Genomic DNA, 21,638 nt, shown 5'->3' with positions numbered 1-21,638 from the left:
GGCGCCCGATGGAGGGTGCCTGCAATGGATGCCCGAGGACGACCGACATGATCTCGCGCGATCGGATTCCAGATTAGGCATCCATTGCGGATGCTCCTAATGACATCATAAGCCACTCGAATCTTAGCTTGATTGTTTGTAGAATCATTGAACTTTAAATTCATATGTTTGTTCAATGCTTTTTATTCTTTAAAAATAAGAAAAAATAAACCGTATGATGATATTATCATCATGAATTGGAGAAAAACGAAGAAAAATAAATTTGCTTGATTTTACTTTTAATCACACCAAAAGGAAAAAAATTCGACGATATAAAAAATGTGAAAATGTGTAATTAAAAAAATGTACCATGAATTTATGAATTGATCATAAAAATTTAAACAATTATAATTATTAATTACACATTCGTACCATAATTTAATGCATAGGTGTGTGGGCCTTGAGATGAAGCTAATATGGGCCGATGCTTGGCCCATTCTTCAATTGAGCTACGAAATTTGAAAAGCAAAAAAAGCCAAAGCACAGGCCGGCGTCACCCACTGACGACGCCGTTTAATCTCACCTGTGTGTGTGTGTCCATTCATTTTCAAATTCAATTTCTTCACCTGCTAATCTCTCTCTCCACAACTCCGAGATCGAACAGTAGATTGTGATAAGGCTGCCTCTCTCTCTAGCTATACAACTGCGCAAATTCTCAAGTGCAGTCTTCGCCGAGTCAAGTCCAAGGATCATTGACTCGAAGCTATGGAGAATCTGATTTCATTGGTTAACCGGTTGCAGAGAGCTTGCACCGCTCTCGGAGATCACGGCGAAGAGACCGCGCTGCCTACTCTCTGGGACGCCTTGCCTTCTATCGCCGTTGTCGGCGGTCAGGTCTGATTTTTTGCTTTTAATTCGCCATTTTTCTTTCTCTTTTTTCTGTTGGATTAATCTTGGAATTATTGTTTTTGACTTGATCTGAGCGGAAATAAGGTTTATGATTTCAAGCGCGTCTACTTCTTGTTTCTATAGATCGTGGTTAATGTTGATTGAGTTAGTATTTTGATTCGATTTCTTTGGGGATCGGAGTTAGATCTGCTTCGCAGCTGTTGTCGATTTGAATTCGTTTCCTTTACATGCTTGTTGGATGATTTTTGATTTCATATTCAGTTGTGCTATTTGCTTATATGGTTTTTTGCGCTTTTAAAAAATGTTAGTATATGGGTTAATTGCTGTATATAGAGGAAAATGGATATAATTATTTGATAAAACTTGTTGCAAGAATAACTTTTTCCCATACCCGAACTTCTTGGAGATAAATCTGCATAGAGAATTAACTGGAAATGCTAGCATGTGTTTTTGTATTTCTATCTGATTTAACTTTCTACAAGAAAATCCATAAAACTTGTCTGTTTGCACCTTCCGAATGGATTCTTAAGCATTCGGATCTTTTTCATATGTTAATGTGATATTGCTACTATCAATTGCACCTCACCACTTATGTTTTTTATACTTTCTTACTTACCCATTTGCATTTTGGTTGATTTGATCCAACTGTTGTAGAGTTCTGGAAAGTCATCAGTGCTTGAAAGTGTTGTTGGGAAAGACTTTTTACCTCGTGGATCCGGTAATGACTGTGCATTCATTTTAAAGTTATAATAATAATAATAATAAAAATAATAATCATGAAATCACTTTTCTTTAACAATTTGATGGCCTTGATACAAACAGGTATTGTTACTAGACGCCCTCTTGTTCTGCAGCTTCATCGGCTTGATGAAGGCAGAGAATATGCAGAATTTGGACATCTCCCTAGGAGGAAATTCACTGATTTTGGTAAGTTTCTTTATTGCTGGTGCTCAAATGTGGATGTTACTATGATATGAGATCTATGTTCAAACTTCTCTTTGATTGTTCCAACACATTGGTTTTTTACGAGATACTGAAACCACCCAACTAACAAGGAAAAAATTCTAATGGATTTATACAAATTTCCCTTGCATTTGTTCGACACTTCTTACGTAATTGTTTTGGGTATACTTCTCCTTGAAAGCTTGATGCCTTGACATTATCTTTTTCTGCTTTATCTGTCCTATCATGCACAGCTGCTGTCAGAAAGGAGATTGCTGATGAAACTGACAGAGAGACTGGGCGTTCTACTAAGCAAATTTCCACTGTTCCAATATATCTTAGCATTTATTCGCCAAATGGTAAGGCAAATTTAATCATGATTATTTTTCGTGAGGACAATGCATTACTTGACTTTAATAAATAACAATATTTATGGCCGCTGGGTCCATAGTTTATTAGTTTTGAGAGGAATTGCACAGAAGCTTTTGCTCTACTTTTCTACACTCTCATAATATCTATTTTTCTAAGAAAATTACAGAAATAAGATGATGCCTTTTTTTTTTCTTTCTAATTTGATGTTCAGAGTGGAACAATTAAGTTTGACAAATTTTCTTATTGCAGTGGTAAATCTTACTTTGATTGATCTTCCTGGACTTACAAAAGTGGCTGTTGGTGAGTTTGTCATTTTTCATGTTACTTCTTTATTTTCTTATAGCTAATGTTAGTTCAAGCATAACATCCTTTCCTTCCAGTTTTAACAAATGATTGTTTGTTTGTTTTCATAGATGGTCAGCCAGATAGCATTGTGATGGATATTGAAAACATGGTCAGGTCTTACATTGAGAAGGTATTGTACAATTTTTATAATTGTTTGGTCATTGGATTCAATCAATTTTAGAATGTTTAGGCACATGATATAAATTTATCAAAAACATTACAAACAAACTTATGAAAAACTATTAAATCCTCTGTTCACTTCTGATGCTTGATATTACTATTAAGGATATGATTAGCCTCTACTTGGTTTTACTGACAGATCCATGCCTATGTGATTTCTTTTTTCAGCCCAACTGTATTATTTTGGCTATTTCTCCTGCCAACCAAGACCTTGCAACGTCAGATGCAATTAAAATTTCTCGTGAAGTGGACCCTAAAGGTATAATATGTTGGTACTGTTGCAAAGCTATTTGACTGTGTCATATTCTTGCATGTGATTGTCGTTTTCAGAAAGACAATGGGATTAGTCTCACTGTCTGTGAGTTGCACTGTTTTTACCAAATTATTCGAATGACCAAATTATCAATTTTCTGACACGTCTTTATTGTTTATAATAAATTTGTACTAATATTTTGACACTCATCAAATCATATTTCAGGGGAGAGAACATTTGGAGTTCTGACGAAGATTGATCTTATGGACAAGGGTACTGATGCTGTAGATGTAAGTTTACAACTAAGGATATTGATCTTATATTTTAAGAAAACAAGTAACAGTACATTAGTTTTGATACTGAGTATATTACTATATTAAATCATCTTGTCTTTGTAATCTTTCTTTAGTGTGTGAATGTGTGTGTGCCTGCCTGCCTGCCCTAAACATTCTGATTGTTATTTATTTGGATATGTAGATCTTGGAAGGGAAAGCATACAGGCTGCAGTTTCCATGGATTGGTGTTGTTAATCGCTCTCAACAAGACATCAACAAAAATGTTGACATGATCGCTGCTAGGCGTAGAGAGCGGGAGTATTTTGCTCAAACTCCAGAATACAAACATCTTGCTCACCGTATGGGCTCAGAGCATTTAGGGAAAATATTATCTAAAGTGAGCACAACTCGTCTTAAACCTTACTGACTTATTTTTAGCTTAAGGAGATATTCAAAGTTTTCTATATGCATACAATGCATGTATCTTTACTGTATATATTTAATTCCCTGCTGCTGTTTTCTAGCATTTGGAAGCTGTCATCAAATCACGAATTCCAGGACTTCAGTCGCTAATCAACAAAACTGTAATTGAGCTGGAATCTGAGTTGAGTCGTCTTGGAAAGCCCATTGCAACTGATGCTGGGGTAAATATTACCTTATTACATTTGCCACTAATATATCTCTCTTATTATAAAGGTTTTCTTGGTAGACCTTGTATTCTACCTTGCACTTCCTTTTAAAGTAGGACCATCCATTTATGGTTCCGTTGATGATCTGAAATTTTATAAATCTGGATTGCTAATCCAGGGAAAATTGTACATGATCATGGAAATCTGCCGTACATTTGATGGAATCTTCAAAGAGCATCTTGATGGAGTGTATGTATTTATGCTCTCTACTTGTTCTCATTAGGATGTATAATTAGATGTATTTTACTTTTGAATTAATCCTTATTCATGTCATGCCTTATTTTTTCAGTCGACCTGGTGGTGATAAAATATACAATGTTTTTGACAACCAATTGCCTGCGGCGTTGAAGCGCTTACAGTTTGATAAGCATCTTGCCATGGAAAATGTACGCAAGTTAATCACTGAAGCTGATGGGTATCAGCCTCATCTCATAGCACCTGAGCAGGGTTATCGCCGTCTCATTGAAACTGCTTTGATCCTTATCAAAGGTCCTGCAGAAGCTGCTGTGGATGCGGTATGCATTTTAACTACGGGTTGTCTATATCCAGATTCCATTGATGTTGGTGGAATTATAGAGGATTTTTTTATAGGGGGGGGGATCACCCGTTTAAATGAGTCCCCCTTAATACCGTGAGTCAGTGAGTCCCCTTTTTATTACTGCACCAGATATTTTTTTTAGTTCAATAAATTATAGTACAGCGGATTCATTAATTTTATACATATGGTGCATCAATAAGGAGGGGACTTGGGGACTCATTAATAACCAATTACTACTAATTTTCTCCATATATGTACATATATATCTTCATGCCAAGAAGTCATATCCGAAGTCTTCCCATCTAGTATTTGTTACGATATTTCTTTTTGTATGAAGCATATTTAATTGCACAATAATTATATAATTTTCTCTCTTTTCTCTCATAAGGTTCATGGAGTACTCAAGGAACTGGTTCACAAGGCAATTAATGAGACTGTAGTAAGTCATCCAACTTCATTGTAGTCTATGTTATGATATGCTGGTATATACTTGTACCAAGTTATAAGTGACTTGTCGCAACAGTCTTCTACCATATTTTCCTTCTACCTCATAATGCAAAAAAGAAGTGCGATGACTTGATTGAAACAGGAAATTATGCTACGATAGAATCGTTTTGCATATGATGGTGTCTGATAACTGCTCGATACTTATCTGTTATTTGTAGGAGTTAAAGCAATACCCTTCTCTCAGAGTAGAGGTCGGGAATGCTGCTATTGAATCATTGGATAGGATGAAGGAAGAGAGCAGGAAAGCAACTATACAGCTTGTTGAAATGGAAAATAGTTACTTGACTGTAGATTTCTTTAGGAAGCTTCCCCAGGATGTCGAGAAGGGTGGCAATCCGACGCACTCAATCTTCGACAGATACAATGATTCATATCTTCGCAGAATTGGTGAGTGAGAATCACCCCTCAGTTATTACAGCATGTTCAGATCTCAACAGTCCTCTTTTACCTAATGGTGTCTTTTACTTCATCAGGAACAACTGTGCTGTCTTATGTCAATATGGTGTGTGGAAGCTTGAGAAACTCCATTCCAAAGTCTATCGTATATTGCCAAGTCCGTGAGGCGAAACGGAGCTTGCTTGACCACTTCTTCACTGATTTAGGCAAAAAAGAGGTAAACCCTCCCTCCCTCCCAAAACAATCTGAAATGGAGTACCTTTGTGTGAATCACCTTCTCCTAGAAGAATCATCTAGAAAGTGATACATTATGTATAGAAAAAATATGAAAATCAAAAAGGGAAACAGTTACTGAAACAAATGAGCTACTTGGTTGAACAGGGGAAGCAGTTGGGAAAATTGTTGGATGAGGATCCGGCTATCATGCAGCGGCGCATCTCCCTTGCCAAGAGACTGGAGTTGTACAGAGCTGCTCAAGCAGAGATCGATTCAGTCGCATGGTCGAAATAGAGATTCGATGGATCATGTTGCTTGCGCCTTTTGCCCCTCCCTCCCAACCCTTCATTACTACCTATATATAGTGCTTTCATTATGTGTGACCATTATTCTTTGTATGCTCAACTCAACAGATATTTAGGTATTATGTGCACTCCAGTTTTGTTGTATAATTATGTCATCTAATTTTGATATTGCAAGTTGTGATTCTTGGCAAATCTGGCAATCTTTTTTTGTTTCTTTTCCCCCCCAGAATTCGAGGTTTAGGATTTTTGAGAGAAGTTTTGATTTAACATACATTGAAGGTAAATATTTTGTTATTTTCAAAAAGTGCAATCTAATAGTACAATGTAAACAGAAGATTAAAGCTTGAAAATTTGACAGTTCTTGAACAAAATTTTTGCGTAATAAACTTGTGAGTTGAATATGCAATGTGTGTATTGTGCAAGACCAATTGAGCGGTAATGAATTAAACTAAATTTGGCTAAAAAATAATTGAATATGCAATGTGTGTATTGTACAAGACAAATTGAACGGTAATGAATAAAATTAATAAAATAAAATATGGAGGTGCGGGGAATCGAACCCCGTGCCTCTCGCATGCGAAGCGAGCGCTCTACCATATGAGCTACACCCCCAGGTTGATTTAGAGGCCCTTAAAGCTTATAAAATATGAGATAATTGAGATAAGAGGCTAAAAATCAGAGTAGCGATGTATGTTTTCTCTACCATTATTGAGGTGCTACATCTTTCTTATATGATTATATATCTACCAGTGAAATAAATTGACCACATATTGATGTCATTTTGAATGACTTTGCAGCCTTCTAGTGAAATTCACATCTCCAGGCTACAAACATTTTTCATTATCGCCTTGCTTATCATCTTTTTCTTTTTCTATCTCAATATCATTTTCCTAACAGTTTGATACATATTGACAAATTTTGTTTGTGTTATTATGCTATATTGTTCAAAAAAGCTTTTGAGAAATTTGTTTGTGTTAGGCGTAGAAAACCTTGTAGTAGTACTATATAACACTCAAATCTTGATTTTTCTATGAATTTTCAGATCGGTAACTGCCCATTTGTTCCGTGAAAAAATGGACTACAATTTAGTGTCACAAATCATCCAAGTGATTTTTGGGAAGGGGCCCTTGGCACGACACTACCCGAAATCCGTTGACTGTGATTTCATGAAGGGTTCATAAAAGGACAAGGAGAAGTTCTGAAATTTTTAATTTTGATCACACATGACAGAAAAACATAGCAAACAGAAACATTAAACAAGGGAGATATCAAGCACTGAATCAAAAAAAATTGTCACATTATATTATCCAAAATATTGATATCAGAATTGCTTTCTATGAAAGAATTAATCAGGACTTCAAAAATATCCATTACGCACTGTCAAAATTTGTCTCAAAATAAAGGAAAGAATGTATCAATATGCCCGAACTCCTTTACTGAATGGTTGAAGAAGGCAATACCAGGATCACCACATCCTTGAAGACCTAGAAGAATTTCCAAAGAGAACCTGCACGTTTAAAGATCACACTGATCAGCGCATGAACAAAGTTCTCGGAATATATTTGAAAAAAAATTTCACTTCTTTTGAAAAGTTGCTCATCTGTATTGAACAGTTGTGCTAGTGACTGAAAGCAGAAAACAACTAAAAGAAACAAAATCTTACACAGGCAATGCATGCACCATCTCAATAGGAGCAGCTTTCAGCACTTAACAAAGGTATGGGAATAATCTATTTAAACTCCTGATATGATGATAAGAAAATATGCTATCGAAGTTTCAAAGGGGAAAATATCAAGACAGATCAGTTGCTGGAAAGTTAGAAATAAAAGGTATATTTAGGACTAACCTTTATCAGCTGATCAACGTGCTCAGCCTGTATCAAACATCCAACAAATTGATCTAGGTATCATCACTTTCGCATTACTGAAATGTAATCCAGTCTCTTCTCAGCTATCTTTCTGTAATCTCCTCATGTAGCATTTGCTTAGCTGGTCTCTTTGGAATCAAATCTCGGAGAACTAGGAAGTTTCCCTGACAACTCTACTATATACAACTTTGAATGGCTGTGAACTATATGGTCGTTTGAGTAAACTTAATGGCATTCTCAACATATGCTTTTTGTTCCTTTTCCCTCTAACTAAAACATTGATTGTTTTCTCACTGTCAGGCTTACACTGCTGTCTCTGAACATGATAATCATTGCACCTCTCGGATTCTTCAGTTGGACCATTACTGCTATGTAAAAGGTTAACAGCAAAGGGCAGACCATGGAACTTGGATTCACTGATTTCCTCCCCATTACCTGATTGAACCACATTATCACGTAAGTTCTCCACTGCCTCTGATGCTGGAAGATCTGTTTCTTTCTTAGACTCATTCCCGGAGTCAAGATCCAATGGTAATGACAGATTTAGGTTCTCTGAGTTGATAGTTTGTTCCTTTTCCTCCAAAATAGGTTTAGCAATTGGTTCAACCACTGTTGGTGAGGGAAATTCTAATGGATGGCAGCCAGGCCAAAGTGTGACAGGAATGTATTCTTGTGTGTTAGCACGTACATTGCATTGCCAAGCAAATTGACCATGATGAAACTGGTTGCTGGTTAATTGAAAAGTGCTAGGTGGTAGCGATGGGGCGGGGCCCTGTGTGTAAGGAGGGTACACAAATGGTAAGGGGTGGAGCATGTTTGGTGTTGTTGGGGGCGAAGGATACGGGTGGTGAGGAGAGGAAATTGGACTGGGCAAAAGAGTAGCATGTCCTTGATGAAGTCCCATATTTATTGGCCAAGGACCAACAGGTTGAACGGCTCCTGGACCTGAAGAGAGAGCAATATTCATAGGCAATGGTGCAACACGTGGACTAACGACTGATGGATTGTATGGAGCTGCTAAAGCTGACAACTTCTTGTTAGAAACTTCTCTAGAGTCACCTTGACATGTAACTGGAAGTTCTAATTTCTGTTCTTCTACCCCTTGCAAAGTGGTTTCCGAATCATTATTGGATTTACAGACCAATAGATCTTCAGTACAAGTACCAGTTTCCGACGAAGAGTGAGCACAATTTGACACATTATCTGTGTGAGTACCAAACTCTTCATTTTGACTGGACTCATTATGGTTGGACTGCACTTCTTCCATACACTCAGATACAACCACCAATTCTTCATGATTCTTTGCACTATCGGGGTGCATTTCCTCTTTCTCTTCAAGAGCTTTGTTTTCATTTCTCAGTTGATCTTTGGAACCCATGACTGAATCCTGGATGTTGCCTTCTTGATCATTCTGTGAACTTTCTGCTGTGGACACAGATTTTTCCAGGGCTTGTTTGTCCTGTTCTTCAGGTTCCTCATCCTCGGGATGTCTCACCTGCAACATAGATATGGTACCAGGTGGTGCCAGAGCTACTTCCTTATATGAAGGCGATTTACCCAGACTTACTATTGAACTTCTCTTGGCAACAGCTCCAACCTCTTTCTGTGCAGATACCGGCCTTGAGTCTGTTGGAGAGCATAATGTCTCATCTTCATTTTTGGAGTTCTCCCCCGAACCATCTATGTTGGTTGATGAAACGGACTTCACCCTATATGCCACAGTTTTCACAGTTTTCCGTCCATACTTAGCCCCTGGGGATGAAGTCTTCGCTACATAATATTCTGCTATGCTTCCTGCAGGAACTGCACGTTTCTTTAAAACATAAATTTTTCCACTTTGGTGGTTATTCTTCAGTGTGGCATGTTCCAATTCAGCAACAAGATCATTCTTCTGTTGATTAAAAACCTTAGTTCCATGCTGACGTCGCTGCCATAGTCGTTTTCCAAACAAGCCAGATGATCTTGGTTTTTGAACTGGCTGCCACCCATCTTCTCCTTCAGCAAGTGTTTCATGTGATACATCATTGGAATCAGGAGTTCTGATTTGAGGTTCCCTTATTAATGGCTGTTCAGGCTGGACAAGTTTTTCATCATGAGATTCTTTCACAGTATCTTCGGACTGAACTGGCCGAGAAAATGAAGCATTGTTCACAGCTGCCTCAGCATCAGAGCTGTGGACTTGTTCATCTTCCTTTGACTCCATTGTAAGGGAAACTTTTGGGGGAACTTCAGTATCTGAGGTGGCTGGATTATCATGAATAACTTTCTCCTTAGCCTATAAATCAAACATAAAAGAACACGGAATTCAGATTATCATATAGAAATTTGAGTTGAGCACTTAATATGAAAAGCATATTTATTTGTTGCGTTAAGAGAAAAGCTGAATTTTCCTTCAGTCGGAATGGCTATTTGGTTATCTAAGTAGGAACATGAGCAACATGAGAAAAACAAGAAAAACCTTTGCAATGTGATTTCGTCTCTTTGATCCCATGGCTTCTTTCCCTTTAGCATCCTGACTGGGATTTATGTAGTCAAGCAAATCTGATACACTGGCAATAACAATTGTGAGTAACTTAGTACCAATCTAGATTGCTGATTTGATCATTATCCAATACACGAAGCCTTGCTGATTTGTTTTTTTCTTAAAAAAAGAAGCCTTGTTAAATTTGAAGTGGTTAGAGAATGCACAACACATTAAGAGAAAGTTGCTAAATTTAAAGTGGAAATTTACATGCATGAATCGCCAGATCCCCAAAAAGTGATTTACCTTAGGTGGCCCTTGCTGGCTATAGAAGCATCGGGCTTTCGTGTCCCATTTCGAGTAGCTTCTTGCTGCTCAAAAGCCTTTGATTCAAAGTATTCAAGCCACGCAGCTGCATCCTGTAGCATATACAAATAAAAATCATGAATTGTTCAACCACACTCTCCAAAAAGTTTGTGGCAGAAATATTCACAACCAGAGACTATATAGTACATGGATCAAGAATCTCAGGAACTTAAAGAAAAAAGAGTGCAAAAGAACTGGCTTCAACTTTATTGCATTTTGAGGAATAAGAAAGACACTAATACCTGAGTTCGGAGGTCATCTGGTCCCAGCTTTGCCCTAAGTATTTGTAATGTTGTCTGTTCATGCTGAACACTTAGAGCGTATGCTTCCATCAATGAGAGGGCTATTGCAATGGCATGATAACTTGCAGCTGTCTGAAATGAATTAAGAAATAAGCATATGTTTATCTGAAACATGCGAACCCAAGCTTACAAAGATTATCGAAGTACTGTTCATTTAGGTACTCATTTTCAAGTAAAAGACAAAGCACCCAAAGGCTATAGTAGAGAGGATGGACGTTCAAAAAAATTCAGTAATGAGAGAATCTAGCATATCTTCATCATTCCATTGGAAGGAAAGAAATCAATTGATAAATAAATAAAATCACATAAGAATACATGAATAAGGCAGTAGTAAGAATGCTAATTATTAGCTCTATTAGCACGCAACCTGAATATGGTCTGGGCCAAGAAGTTTTTGGTTGCATTTCAGCGCTTTATGAAGATATCTTAGTGCAACGTGCACATTACCCAGGCCTTCCTCCATCATAGCCACATTTATGTATGTTGCCGCAGTATTCGGATGTGATGGGCCACAAGTGAGATGTAAAAGATATAATGCTCGCTTCACGTATCTAGATGACGGAAAATCAAAGGATTATTATAATATCGTATCAATCATAAAACAAGGACAGAAAGTATATTTCAAACCTAGAAAAGATCAATATCTCAGAATTATAATAACCAAAAGGGTGAAATGCACTGGAGTAAAATCACACACAAAGATAATTGAATAAAAGGGAACAGTCCCTGTAATCATAGTGTCTTAGTAGTATGATAACTGGAAGCTAATACTCCATATATAAAGTTGGAAAATGCAAAAGGTTCATCTTTGTAAAGAAACTAATACTCCATATATAAAGTTGGAAATGCAAAAGGTTCATCTTTGTAAGAAAAAAGCAGAAAGTTCTTCCATATTTTAAAAAGGAAAATTCACAGGTAGGAATTTGTGGAATAATTTCAGAGTGCTAAAGGCAGTGAGCAATGAACATACTTGAGAGCCAATTCCGTGTGCTGTAGCCTGTAATAAAAAACAGCAAGATCCCCATAACTTTTCATAGTATCAGGATGATCAAGACCTAGCTCTCGCTCATTGATATCCAACGCTTTTTGCTGATAGATAGTGGCCTGTATATAATGAACAAATAAACAGACTTCAGTACTGAAATAGACATGTAAAATGCAGATATAGTATGTATAAATTCAGTTGAGAAATAAACTTCCATAGTTTCCCCAATATGCAAATGTGAGATAGTACAAAAGATTTAGCAAGGACCTGGTTGAAATCTCCAGTGTGATATAAAACAACTGCAAGAAGGCTGTAAGCACCAGCTGTCATGCGGTGATAAGGACCACATACTGCTACCAACTTTGCGAGGGCCTAAAGTCATTGATAAAAAGTACAGCTGTTCAGTAGCCAAAAATCAAGGCAGTAGCATTAGATTAATTCAGCTTTTTACAGATTGTTTTATCTGAATGTCTTTCTGGAGTTAATCTACAAGAAAGGAGAAGAAAAAATCCAATGCGCAGTTTTTGACCCAACTGCTGGATCTCCAAGTAGAAAACATTTTAAGGAAGCCCCACAAACTTATCATCTCCAAAAGATATGTAGGCACATTGCATATGAAATACCTTTGTTCCATAGCTAACAGCTTCTTCAAGTTTTCCTTTATCCAAGGCAGTTTTAGAGGATTCCAAGAGTTGCCGTCCATCAGCGGATGAGCATGCCGCTTGCTACAGTACAAATATCACATTTCCTTTTAGGTGAAGAATTCAATATGGAAAGGTGAAATTACAAAATCTACTTCATTATGGTGGATAAGGATCCAAGCTCACCTTATGCACTGGTACAAGGCTGACTATATCTTCCTTCTGAAAAGGGCTTGCAGATTTCATATCAAAGTCTCTTGGTACAAGCTCAATACCCACCTAGGAACAGATAAAGGCAGACCTTCAAAGCATTACCATGATGTGAACTCTTGCCTATATCATTCTTTCTGACAACTACTAGAGAGGCTGACTACGTAATTAGTTTGTGATGTTGATCTAACCAAACAGCAAAAAATTTACATCTTGATTTTGGGCCAGTGTTCTTAATAAGAAATCTAACTGAGAGATGCAAAAACTATCTACATACAAGTATTTGGCACGCAAACATCGTGCTTTGAAAAGCATATGCATAAAAAGATATCTTGCTTTATTTGAACCCTACAGATTTAGCAGGTACACATAGGTGTAGAATATCGATCTTGGATTCAGAACAATATGCCAGTTGAAATAACTTGGGGAGGCAAAAAAAATTTAGGTAGCAAGAAATTGTAAGTCTGCCAATTACATGTATGCATATTTGATAACCTCATGCTAGAGTAACTTTCCAGTATGTTCCTGTAATTAGTTAAACAAACATCACGTGAAAGAAAAAAAAGTTGCACATTCCAAAAGAAGTTCCATTCATATTTCATCTCTTGAAGCTTAAATCTAATATACCTTATGGCATAAACCACGAAGGATCGCAAATTTTCTAATGTCTTCGTAGTTGAAATTCTTTATATTCCATTCGTAGCGCTTCATAAGGAACACTTCAAGCCAATTCCACACAAGAGAATTGACACCAGATGGCTGATCAGGTTGTTTACTTTCAGGAACTCCAAGCATTAAATTCAATGCTGCTGCAATTGCTGCTGCCATTTTCTCAGGCTTCTCAACTGCTGATATTACTGCCTGCAGGATATGCTTAAAAGCGCGTACTATCATCTCATGTATGCAAAGAGATTGCACATGTGATAACTTCTCTGAAAGCTTAACCTGGTAAAAGGAAGAAACATTATGCATTAATCATTATGTTGTACTCAAGGAAGATAATATGGGAGGCTATTCCCCATTCAAATAGCAAGTGGCGTTAACAACATCTACATACTACAGCAGGACAACTCATGCACCCAAGTATGGTGTGATGGTGAGCCGAATAGAAAATATCCTAGAATGCATGAAAAACATATCAGTCACAGGAACTGCAAAAACCTACAACTTGTCCAAGTGATCGCATCCGAAGACCTCTAGTATGCATGAAATCTGTCAATGTCCGACCATCTACTGGCGAGAGCTCTAAAGAACCAAAATCTGCAACCTGTTATCCATGATAAATGTCACATGTAATAGAAATGATACTTCCAATCTGATTTATATTAAAGCCAATATATATAGTTACCAGTTTCGGCAGTGCTACATCATCATAATATTTTTGGGATAACTCAATCAGTTCGTGCAGTGACTGTCAAGATTAATAGCAGTCAAAAACCTGTTTTAACATTGGAAGTACAGATACTGAAACCACATATATGAAATGCTACCTTTGCATGAAGTCCAGTCTCTGACTCTTTTAATCGAGAGAATGCAGCATGAGACAACAATGATTTTAACATAATCTCATTTTCAATTGCACCATTATCAATCTGAGATTCTGCCACATTCAATGTTTTTTCAGCTTCATCCTTCACATCATCAGCAGCAGATTTAACGATCTCATTTTGTTGGTCTACCGCAATTCCATCTAATGTCTTCTTTCTACTTTTAAGGGATTTAAGCGGTGTTCCTAGTCCCTCAACCTTCATTTCATTTTTGGTTTTCTCATTAGACAGTTTCTTCTCTTTTTCTGTTTTCTTCTGATCTTGTAAATGTTGTATCCAGCAGGCTCCAAGTTCCCATCTCACAAAAGCATCCAGATCACGTTTTTCTTCACAAAGCTCACCCAGACTGTCTTGCAACAGTCTCTCAACAAATGCTTGGGAATATTCAAGTTTCTCAGATTCCAATGTTTGAGAATGTGCAGATGCTTTATTTTGTTCAGTTGTAGCATTTTCATGTAGTAATACCCTTAAACTGCAAAACATGAGGTCAAAGTAAGAACTAATTGAATTAATGACAGAAAGCTAGAAAATCCTAATAAGACATAAGATTAGATATTGGTTAAGAGCAGACATGCATGGTTGCACAAGCAACTTCTTTTGTGAATCAATTTGGAGGTAAAGGAACAAATTGTGTAAACAAAGAAGAATCAATAGTAATTAATATGCTACTAAGCATAATTACTAGAAAAAGTAGATCCCACAAACCTATCAATATTTAGGGCATTAGCACCACCGTCAGGCTGTTCAAGAAGCAATTGGCTTCGCAGTGGAGTATTTGCACTTGCATTGTCTATCCCTTGGACTTTCACACATGCAATATATCCACAATGCCTCACATTTACAACACCTAAAGTGACAATATCCTGCAAATATTTATTTAATAAAAGTTCTATCAAAATGGAGCAAGATAATAATGGACAACAGCAGTACTTTTCTAATTCCCCTAAGTTTCTTACATGAGCAGCCGTATTTTCATCAGCTGTGATCCCCTTAAGCAGGTTTCTTTCAACCAGTTTCTTGTCATCCAATCCTATAGCTTGTTCTCCATCAATCTTAGTATCGATCTTGCAACTAGCATTAGATGCATCTTTCATGACAGTTATGCTCAAGTCCCCAACTTTCTCTGTATAGATAATTTGACTTTTTGAAGAAGAATTAGAATATTCTGGAGTTTGCATTACATGTTTCATAGATGCAATGGCCCTGAAAATTGCAACGTCGACAAATAAACTGTGAAGCAGAAAAGCTTTTCTATCTCTAATTTGCCTCTCCTCAGCAGTTTTGCATGGCATGGATGCAAGAAACAAAAGTTCATTTGCATAAGGTAGCAGGTCACTTTTGCCATCTCTGCCTAGACCACCTCCATTCCCACCCCATTTTTCGTCTTCTGTGGGCAGAGGGGGAAATGTAGATGGTGACTGCGCCGCTGCAGGTGGGATAAGCCATGTGTTGGCTCTGAAGCCAAAAGGAAGGTTTCCGAACTGCAGTAAGAAAATACCAGGTCAGGTATATAAAATGACAGTTTATCAGTGAAGCTGCAGCAAAAAGAGTAGTAGTATTCCTCTACCTTATTCCTTTCTGAGAATGCTTTCATGAGTTCATCATAAGCCTGAAATGCATAAATTAAGGTATGTCAAATCTCATAAATATTTACAGCCTTTGAAAGGGAACAATCACAAAAAAAAAGTGCAACATTGTTGACCAGCAACATATGTTTAGCTATCTTGAGCTGTCAACCTGGAAAGAAAGCACTATCTAGCAGAATTCTTACAACGATTCTTGGAACTGCAGCTCAGTAGTGCACTAGATTTTGTTTAGAATCCCAAGTACCTCAGATGTAAGAAAGTACAGTCTACACAGCTCAACATGATGAAATGGAATATAAAGATTTGTATCCATTGAAATTTAAAATTTAACAGGAGCGATGACACTTAAAAGATCTGTGCATAGCAAAAATGGATACTATTAAATATGCATGGCTAGTTTAAGTCCCTGCAATCAAGGTTGGAGTGCTTACGTTATCGAAGGCTCTGCTGAGCTGTCTCAGCAGGTCAACCAGATTGTGACAAAATATCTGCTGCTTTCCAGTGCCATAGAAACCTTTCCTGGAAGCCTCTATAAAAATCAATTTGCCATTGCACAATTTCACCTGCAAAAAAAGTTGCTCAAATTCATGCATTATTGTAAAGTCAAAGCTCAGAACATTCGTTCAAGAGATAGAAACAGGTCTGACCTCAAGAAGGAAAAGATGATCATCATCACCAGAAAGGTCATCGATGCTTTTCCTCTCCGCCCTCCTTATAACTGCAGAAAGGATTTATAAGTGTACACCTTATTTTCTCATAGAAATCCCTAAGGAAAAGTCTACGACAAAGCAAGAAACTAAGAAACCGGACACACGTAAACCAACATTATCAGTTAAAATCTGTGTTAAATCTAACGAAAATGGAACAATGCATCAGCTATGCATAGTAGAACTTGCAATCGTTTCACACATCTTAACATATGCGTTAGATAATAAGTATGAAATACACCAACAAACAGTTCTCTATCGTGATATCACCACCTACTGTTTATCTATGTTATCTATCATGATTTGCACATCGATTCCTCCTATCCTATGCAGTATGATTATGCACCTCCAAACAGATTTCCGCCGAATTGTAAATCATAGTATCAGTTTCAATTTCTGGCGCCAATTTCATTATACTATTAAGTTCAACTGTTCCAACGAAATCGGAAAAAACTACAGAGCTGGGAAAGGTAATTCCAGCTAATAGATGCAAAGAGACGATGTAAAAAAAAGCGGCAGACATTACATTGAAGAGGAGGCGTGAGGTGAGAGAGAGAGAAGAACTCGTAGAAGCTCCCAAGCTTCGGAGAAGTGTTGCTCATCTCTCCTTCTCTATCAATTGCAGCTGCAGACCCGTCCTTCGGATTTGACTCCACCGGCAGCGGCGGCGGAGAACTGTCTTTCTTATTCTTCGCGCGGAGAGACTTGCTTGCTTTCTTAGAAGCCTTTCCGTCCTGAGTTCCACGGCCATCTTTGGCCTCTTCTCCGCCCTTCGAATCCGCGGAGGCCGCCTTAGGAGAGGTTACCTTTTCCGGTGACGGTCCAAACGACGTCGTGCAGGCGACGATGTCCAGCAGCCGTCTAACGTGCGCCGTGGCGCTATCTTCATCGTAGTCCTCTGCATTGAGATAACGGAGGGCATAAATGGAATTTACACCTTTTAGTTCTTACGACACCGTATTGGTAAATTCATAGAGTTTTTAATTTTTGCATTTTCTTTGTTACTTACCTTCCACTAGCGTGACGGTGCAGGGTTTCAGTGCGGACACGTCCACCGTATCTTTTAATCGTGGGCCCCTCACCTGTTTTTGAATGACAACAATATAAGAAAGTGGGTAAATGATTATTGTTTGTACTCCAAATCTGCTTTGGGAAATGGAATGACACTACATTTTTAACTAATTAAAAATTATACTCTCTCCTGTCACTCATTAAATATATCATATTTGACTTATTCGTGTTTTAAGAAATTGTTATACTCGGTGGAGAAAAGTGGGTAAAAAAGATAATGGAATTTGATTCATACTTTTATATAATAGTTTTATAGTAATAAATTGTGAATGAGAATGAATTAGTGGAATGTGAAATCCTTTATTAAAAATGGTAAAAATGAAATGAGACATATATTGAACCGTATAAATAAAAAAATATGTGACATTTAATAAAAACCAGAGAGAGTACTACTCATGATAATATCCTCGATAAAATATATTCGTAATTTAAAATAAAATAATAGTGATGTCAAATGTTAGAGAAAATCCAATTAAAAATTACACTCATGATAATATCATCGATTAAATATATTCTGTGATTTAAAATAAAATAATATAGTGATGTCAAATGTTGGAGAAAATCTTTGAAATAGACAACTGCAGGAGAATTATTGAATATTGATCAAATGACACTATTTTTAAAAAGAATTTAGGCATTAACTTACTTTTGAATAAAATAAATTTTTTGGATATTATTTAAAATATCTTTGACAATTAATGAAGGGTGATCGAAAACGTTAAATGCCACCTAATTACCTCATGAGATAACGAGTAGTTAGTGATGTTGCTCGTTACGGTATTGACCGACAATAATCGACGAACATCTATGATTCGGTCGGTAGAAATTCCCTGCATTAAATTCAAATCCAAAATTTTAAATTATGCATATGCAACAACAAAATAACATATCCATTTTATTGAATTCGCAATTTGATTATTAATATTCCCTCCATTCAAGATCTCACATTCAAATGGAAGCTCAAGTCTCTCTCTCTTCTTTAGTATTTTTTCCATTTTCTTTTTTCAACCACGTTGTGTAGGCAACATTTTGAGATCAATTTGTGGGCAGTCTATATTTAATATATTTCTGAGTGAAAAAATTTCTACCATCTCCAATATTTTCCAATAATAAATTATGGGGGAAGAAACTCACGCTTGTTTGCACCTAAAATTCCTTCAAGAGAAAAATGTACTGGTGATTGCAGTGTTTAGAAAAAATAAATAAAATTCAGATTAACACTTTAGTTTGAGCAGACAAATATAAAAACTTTTATCCTAATTAAATACTCCTACTACTACTCCATTGGCCATTCGAATTTGCAGCATATCTACATTTCATTTTATTTAATCTGCTCATCATGTTTTTGTATTCGAATACATTTACGTAATAAACAATCACAAACCTTCAAAATAACATGAGTCTCATCCGGCAGATTCACTTTAATATCCACAACAACTGGAAGAACTGCAAAAATATAAAATAAATTACTACCATTAATCGTAAACTTAAAAATAATTCGTATATATATAGTTAAAAAATAAATACCCTTTTCTTCCTTCTTCTTCTTGTCTCCCTTGGTCTTGCCGCGACCACTCTTCGGTGCCATTGCAAAACTAGATTGATAGAATGAAGACTCTGAAGATTATACGTTTATATTAATCATATATGCTTCATGTTATATAAATAAGATTGAAGAACCTATGATACCGCATTAAATTTTTGCTGGTTAGTACAGATGGGTATTAGCTACAAGATTCTTGTTATTTACTGTATTTAATTTTAACAATTTACAGAAAACAACAAATTGAAGATAGTAATGAAATACAGAAGTGTCAATAGTAGAATGAGAATCTGACAAGCTAGAATCCAGGAATTAGTTGAAATGGTGATTTAATGCGACTTTTTTAAGGTGAGAAATACTAACCTGTAGTAGAAGGTTGTACCCTGCTGTGTAGAGCTGCTGCAGAAGGTTGTACTTTAAAGTTTAAATAGTAATGAAAAAAAAGTGCAGCATCAAAGACTTAAGTGTTGAAGCTTTTCAAGTACTAGAGAGAGAGAGAATGGAAGAAGAGCTAGAGAAAGAGATATAGAGAGAGGTGGGGTGTGATAAGGAAGGAAGGGTTGAGATTTAAGAGTCAGAATTGATTAGATTTTCTGATTTTAAACCTATATTCTTTTCTTATAAATTACAAAATTTGTATTCACAAATATTATTTCGAATAAATAGATCATTTTTATATACTACTATATATATGTCGAGCAATGATTCGAGTTCGGCATAGAAACTGTATCATTAGTCGCATTTTTGCGCTATGAAATTTTGTTCCTTTCATATTGAGAATGTTTAGTATAATATATCCAACCACTTCTTTAACACCAATATCTACGTGGCAATATATTTGGTTTAAAAACGGTACTATATTATTATTATATCAAAATTTATACTACTAATTTTGTACCAAAAAGTAATTTTAATTGTGGACTACACAAATTTTTATATCATTACAAAAAGCTTAGAATTTTTGAAAGACATAATTGCGTTGAAAATGTTTAACAAAATAGCAACAATTTATGACGCAAAAATTAAGAACAAATTAATTTAATTTTTTTTATTTTTTATGACTTTTTTATTTGCATTCTTTAGTTTTTGTTGGAACACAGATAATAAGGACGTTTTTGGTCTATTTAGAAACACAAATTATCCTTAATTGCATTAAAAAAGGTTATTAGTGGATATTTTTGTTGTAGTGCATATAGAGAAAGAAAAAAAAATTGTTGAAGTATTGTTATTGAAAAATGACTTTATCTTATATATGTAACAAAAGAAAAACTATCGGCGTGTATATTGTATACAGCCATGCATTTCATCAACTGCACATGTAATTAATTATAATATGATTTCTATAAAAAAATAATTATACTATAGTAAACTGCAAGACTTTTTATAATCTTATTGAAAGCAACTCAAATCACAAATACTACTATAATAATGAGAACAATATTTTTTGCATTTGTTTTTCAATTTTCTATATAATTAAGGTTCGAAATATTAAGCTTATGTAAAACTATAAAATAAAATAAAATAAAATGTGGAATAAGAGGAGTTGAAATTCCAAACGGTCATGACTCTTGGATTATATTAAAACTCATTTTAGAGTTTTATTTTGTAGCACGGATGTCGAGTTCCAATATTGATTATTCAATAAATTTTGTTGCGCAATTTTCATCAATCTTGACCATCTTGTGCTTGTTTTAATTATTTTTCTTATTCATCTTCGAAATGTTAAAAGAGTTTAATGGAAAAATGACCTTTTTAACAATACGAAAAAAAAGCAAAGTGGAAGGAATTTATATGATGTGATCAATCCGCGTACATGTTTTTCCTCATCTTTTTAAATGACTAGGTGAAATTCATATATACACGTATTTATTTTTGTAAAAAAAACCATTCCAATTTCCCATCAAATTATTCTGACCTGGAATTAGATTTAATTGCTTTAAGAATTTTATTACTATGAGTTACTATATAGTATTTCTATTTGCGTCTGTGACTCTATGGGATAACACAGTTGGCACCACAAGTATTTTGCATTTAGCGAGTTTCTGAATTTAGAAAAAAAATAGTCAATTTTCGGAAATCGACCAAAAAGGATGAATAAACAATACAGACAATTTTTTTGTGGTGCAATCAAGTATTATTATATTGCACGCATGTCTTTTCATGTTTTTCTAACCTCATTTTAATACTACTAACGATTTAATTTACAAATTACAATAATAAATATGCAAAATTGTACTCCCTCCGTACCCAAGAATTATGAATATTTGGTTCGTCACATATTTTAATGAATAATTAGAAAAGTAAGAGAGACAGAAAGAAAAAATTTTAAAAATATTGTTGTTGGAGAATGAGTCTCACCTCGTTAAAGATAAATGAATTTTCAAAATTAGAAAGTTTATACTTTTCAAAGACGGAGTAAAAAGAAAATAGTTTATTCTTTTGAGGG

The 21,638-nt window shown here is 35.8% G+C and overlaps 2 protein-coding genes and 1 non-coding gene across 5 annotated transcripts; 1 reads left to right on the top strand and 2 right to left on the bottom strand.

The window, feature by feature from the left end:
• The first annotated feature begins 577 nt into the window (after positions 1-577).
• On the top strand, positions 578-6,098 carry LOC125195780 (dynamin-related protein 5A-like). The gene is made up of 16 exons (XM_048094011.1): positions 578-873; positions 1,543-1,606; positions 1,711-1,815; positions 2,085-2,189; positions 2,452-2,502; positions 2,616-2,677; positions 2,896-2,986; positions 3,206-3,270; positions 3,458-3,652; positions 3,780-3,899; positions 4,063-4,133; positions 4,234-4,459; positions 4,871-4,921; positions 5,148-5,376; positions 5,463-5,602; positions 5,767-6,098. Exons 1-16 carry the CDS (start codon positions 745-747, stop codon positions 5,893-5,895), a joined length of 1,833 nt encoding a protein of 610 aa, XP_047949968.1. The 5' UTR covers positions 578-744; the 3' UTR covers positions 5,896-6,098.
• Positions 6,099-6,445: 347 nt separating this feature from the next.
• Positions 6,446-6,518, bottom strand: TRNAA-CGC. The gene has a single exon. It is a non-coding gene; the product is annotated as a tRNA-Ala (tRNA).
• A 664-nt stretch (positions 6,519-7,182) lies between these two features.
• LOC125193768 (protein REDUCED CHLOROPLAST COVERAGE 1-like) lies at positions 7,183-19,687 on the bottom strand. 3 transcript variants are annotated; one of them, XM_048091642.1, is made up of 26 exons: positions 19,556-19,687; positions 19,177-19,266; positions 19,034-19,095; positions 18,387-18,479; positions 17,588-17,660; positions 17,105-17,476; positions 16,519-16,589; positions 16,303-16,434; positions 15,853-15,894; positions 15,242-15,766; positions 14,991-15,148; positions 14,229-14,757; positions 14,087-14,149; positions 13,904-14,005; positions 13,366-13,683; positions 12,715-12,807; positions 12,511-12,612; positions 12,155-12,259; positions 11,873-12,006; positions 11,270-11,453; positions 10,843-10,974; positions 10,541-10,653; positions 10,232-10,322; positions 7,753-10,048; positions 7,570-7,647; positions 7,183-7,413 (listed from the first exon to the last, which is right to left on the bottom strand). In XM_048091642.1, exons 2-24 carry the CDS (start codon positions 19,235-19,237, stop codon positions 7,925-7,927), a joined length of 5,679 nt encoding a protein of 1,892 aa, XP_047947599.1. In that variant the 5' UTR covers positions 19,238-19,266; positions 19,556-19,687; the 3' UTR covers positions 7,183-7,413; positions 7,570-7,647; positions 7,753-7,924. The 3 variants fall into 3 exon arrangements, with proteins under 3 accessions (XP_047947599.1, XP_047947597.1, XP_047947598.1); XM_048091640.1 differs by lacking the exon at positions 7,570-7,647; XM_048091641.1 differs by lacking the exon at positions 7,570-7,647 and having other exon boundaries at positions 19,177-19,244; positions 19,556-19,674.
• Between the last annotated feature and the right edge of the window lie 1,951 nt (positions 19,688-21,638).

Source organism: Salvia hispanica, chromosome 6 (assembly GCF_023119035.1).
Source record: "Salvia hispanica cultivar TCC Black 2014 chromosome 6, UniMelb_Shisp_WGS_1.0, whole genome shotgun sequence".
Classification (NCBI taxonomy): domain Eukaryota; kingdom Viridiplantae; phylum Streptophyta; class Magnoliopsida; order Lamiales; family Lamiaceae; genus Salvia; species Salvia hispanica.
Note: the sequence above shows the minus strand (reverse complement) of the source record. Positions and strands in the feature narration are given on the sequence as shown.

Coding starts and splice junctions, on each gene's coding strand:
- LOC125195780 (XM_048094011.1), top strand. CDS start 745: ATGGAGAATCTGATTTCATTGGTTAACCGGTTGCAGAGAGCTTGCACC. Junction 2,987..3,205: donor TCGTGAAGTGGACCCTAAAG/GTATAATATGTT, acceptor ATCATATTTCAG/GGGAGAGAACATTTGGAGTT. Junction 3,271..3,457: donor AGGGTACTGATGCTGTAGAT/GTAAGTTTACAA, acceptor TTGGATATGTAG/ATCTTGGAAGGGAAAGCATA.
- LOC125193768 (XM_048091642.1), bottom strand. CDS start 19,237: ATGGCACCGAAGAGTGGTCGCGGCAAGACCAAGGGAGACAAGAAGAAG. Junction 16,435..16,518: donor ATCATCTTTTCCTTCTTGAG/GTCAGACCTGTT, acceptor CTTTTTTTGCAG/GTGAAATTGTGCAATGGCAA. Junction 12,260..12,510: donor CTGTTAGCTATGGAACAAAG/GTATTTCATATG, acceptor CAATGACTTTAG/GCCCTCGCAAAGTTGGTAGC.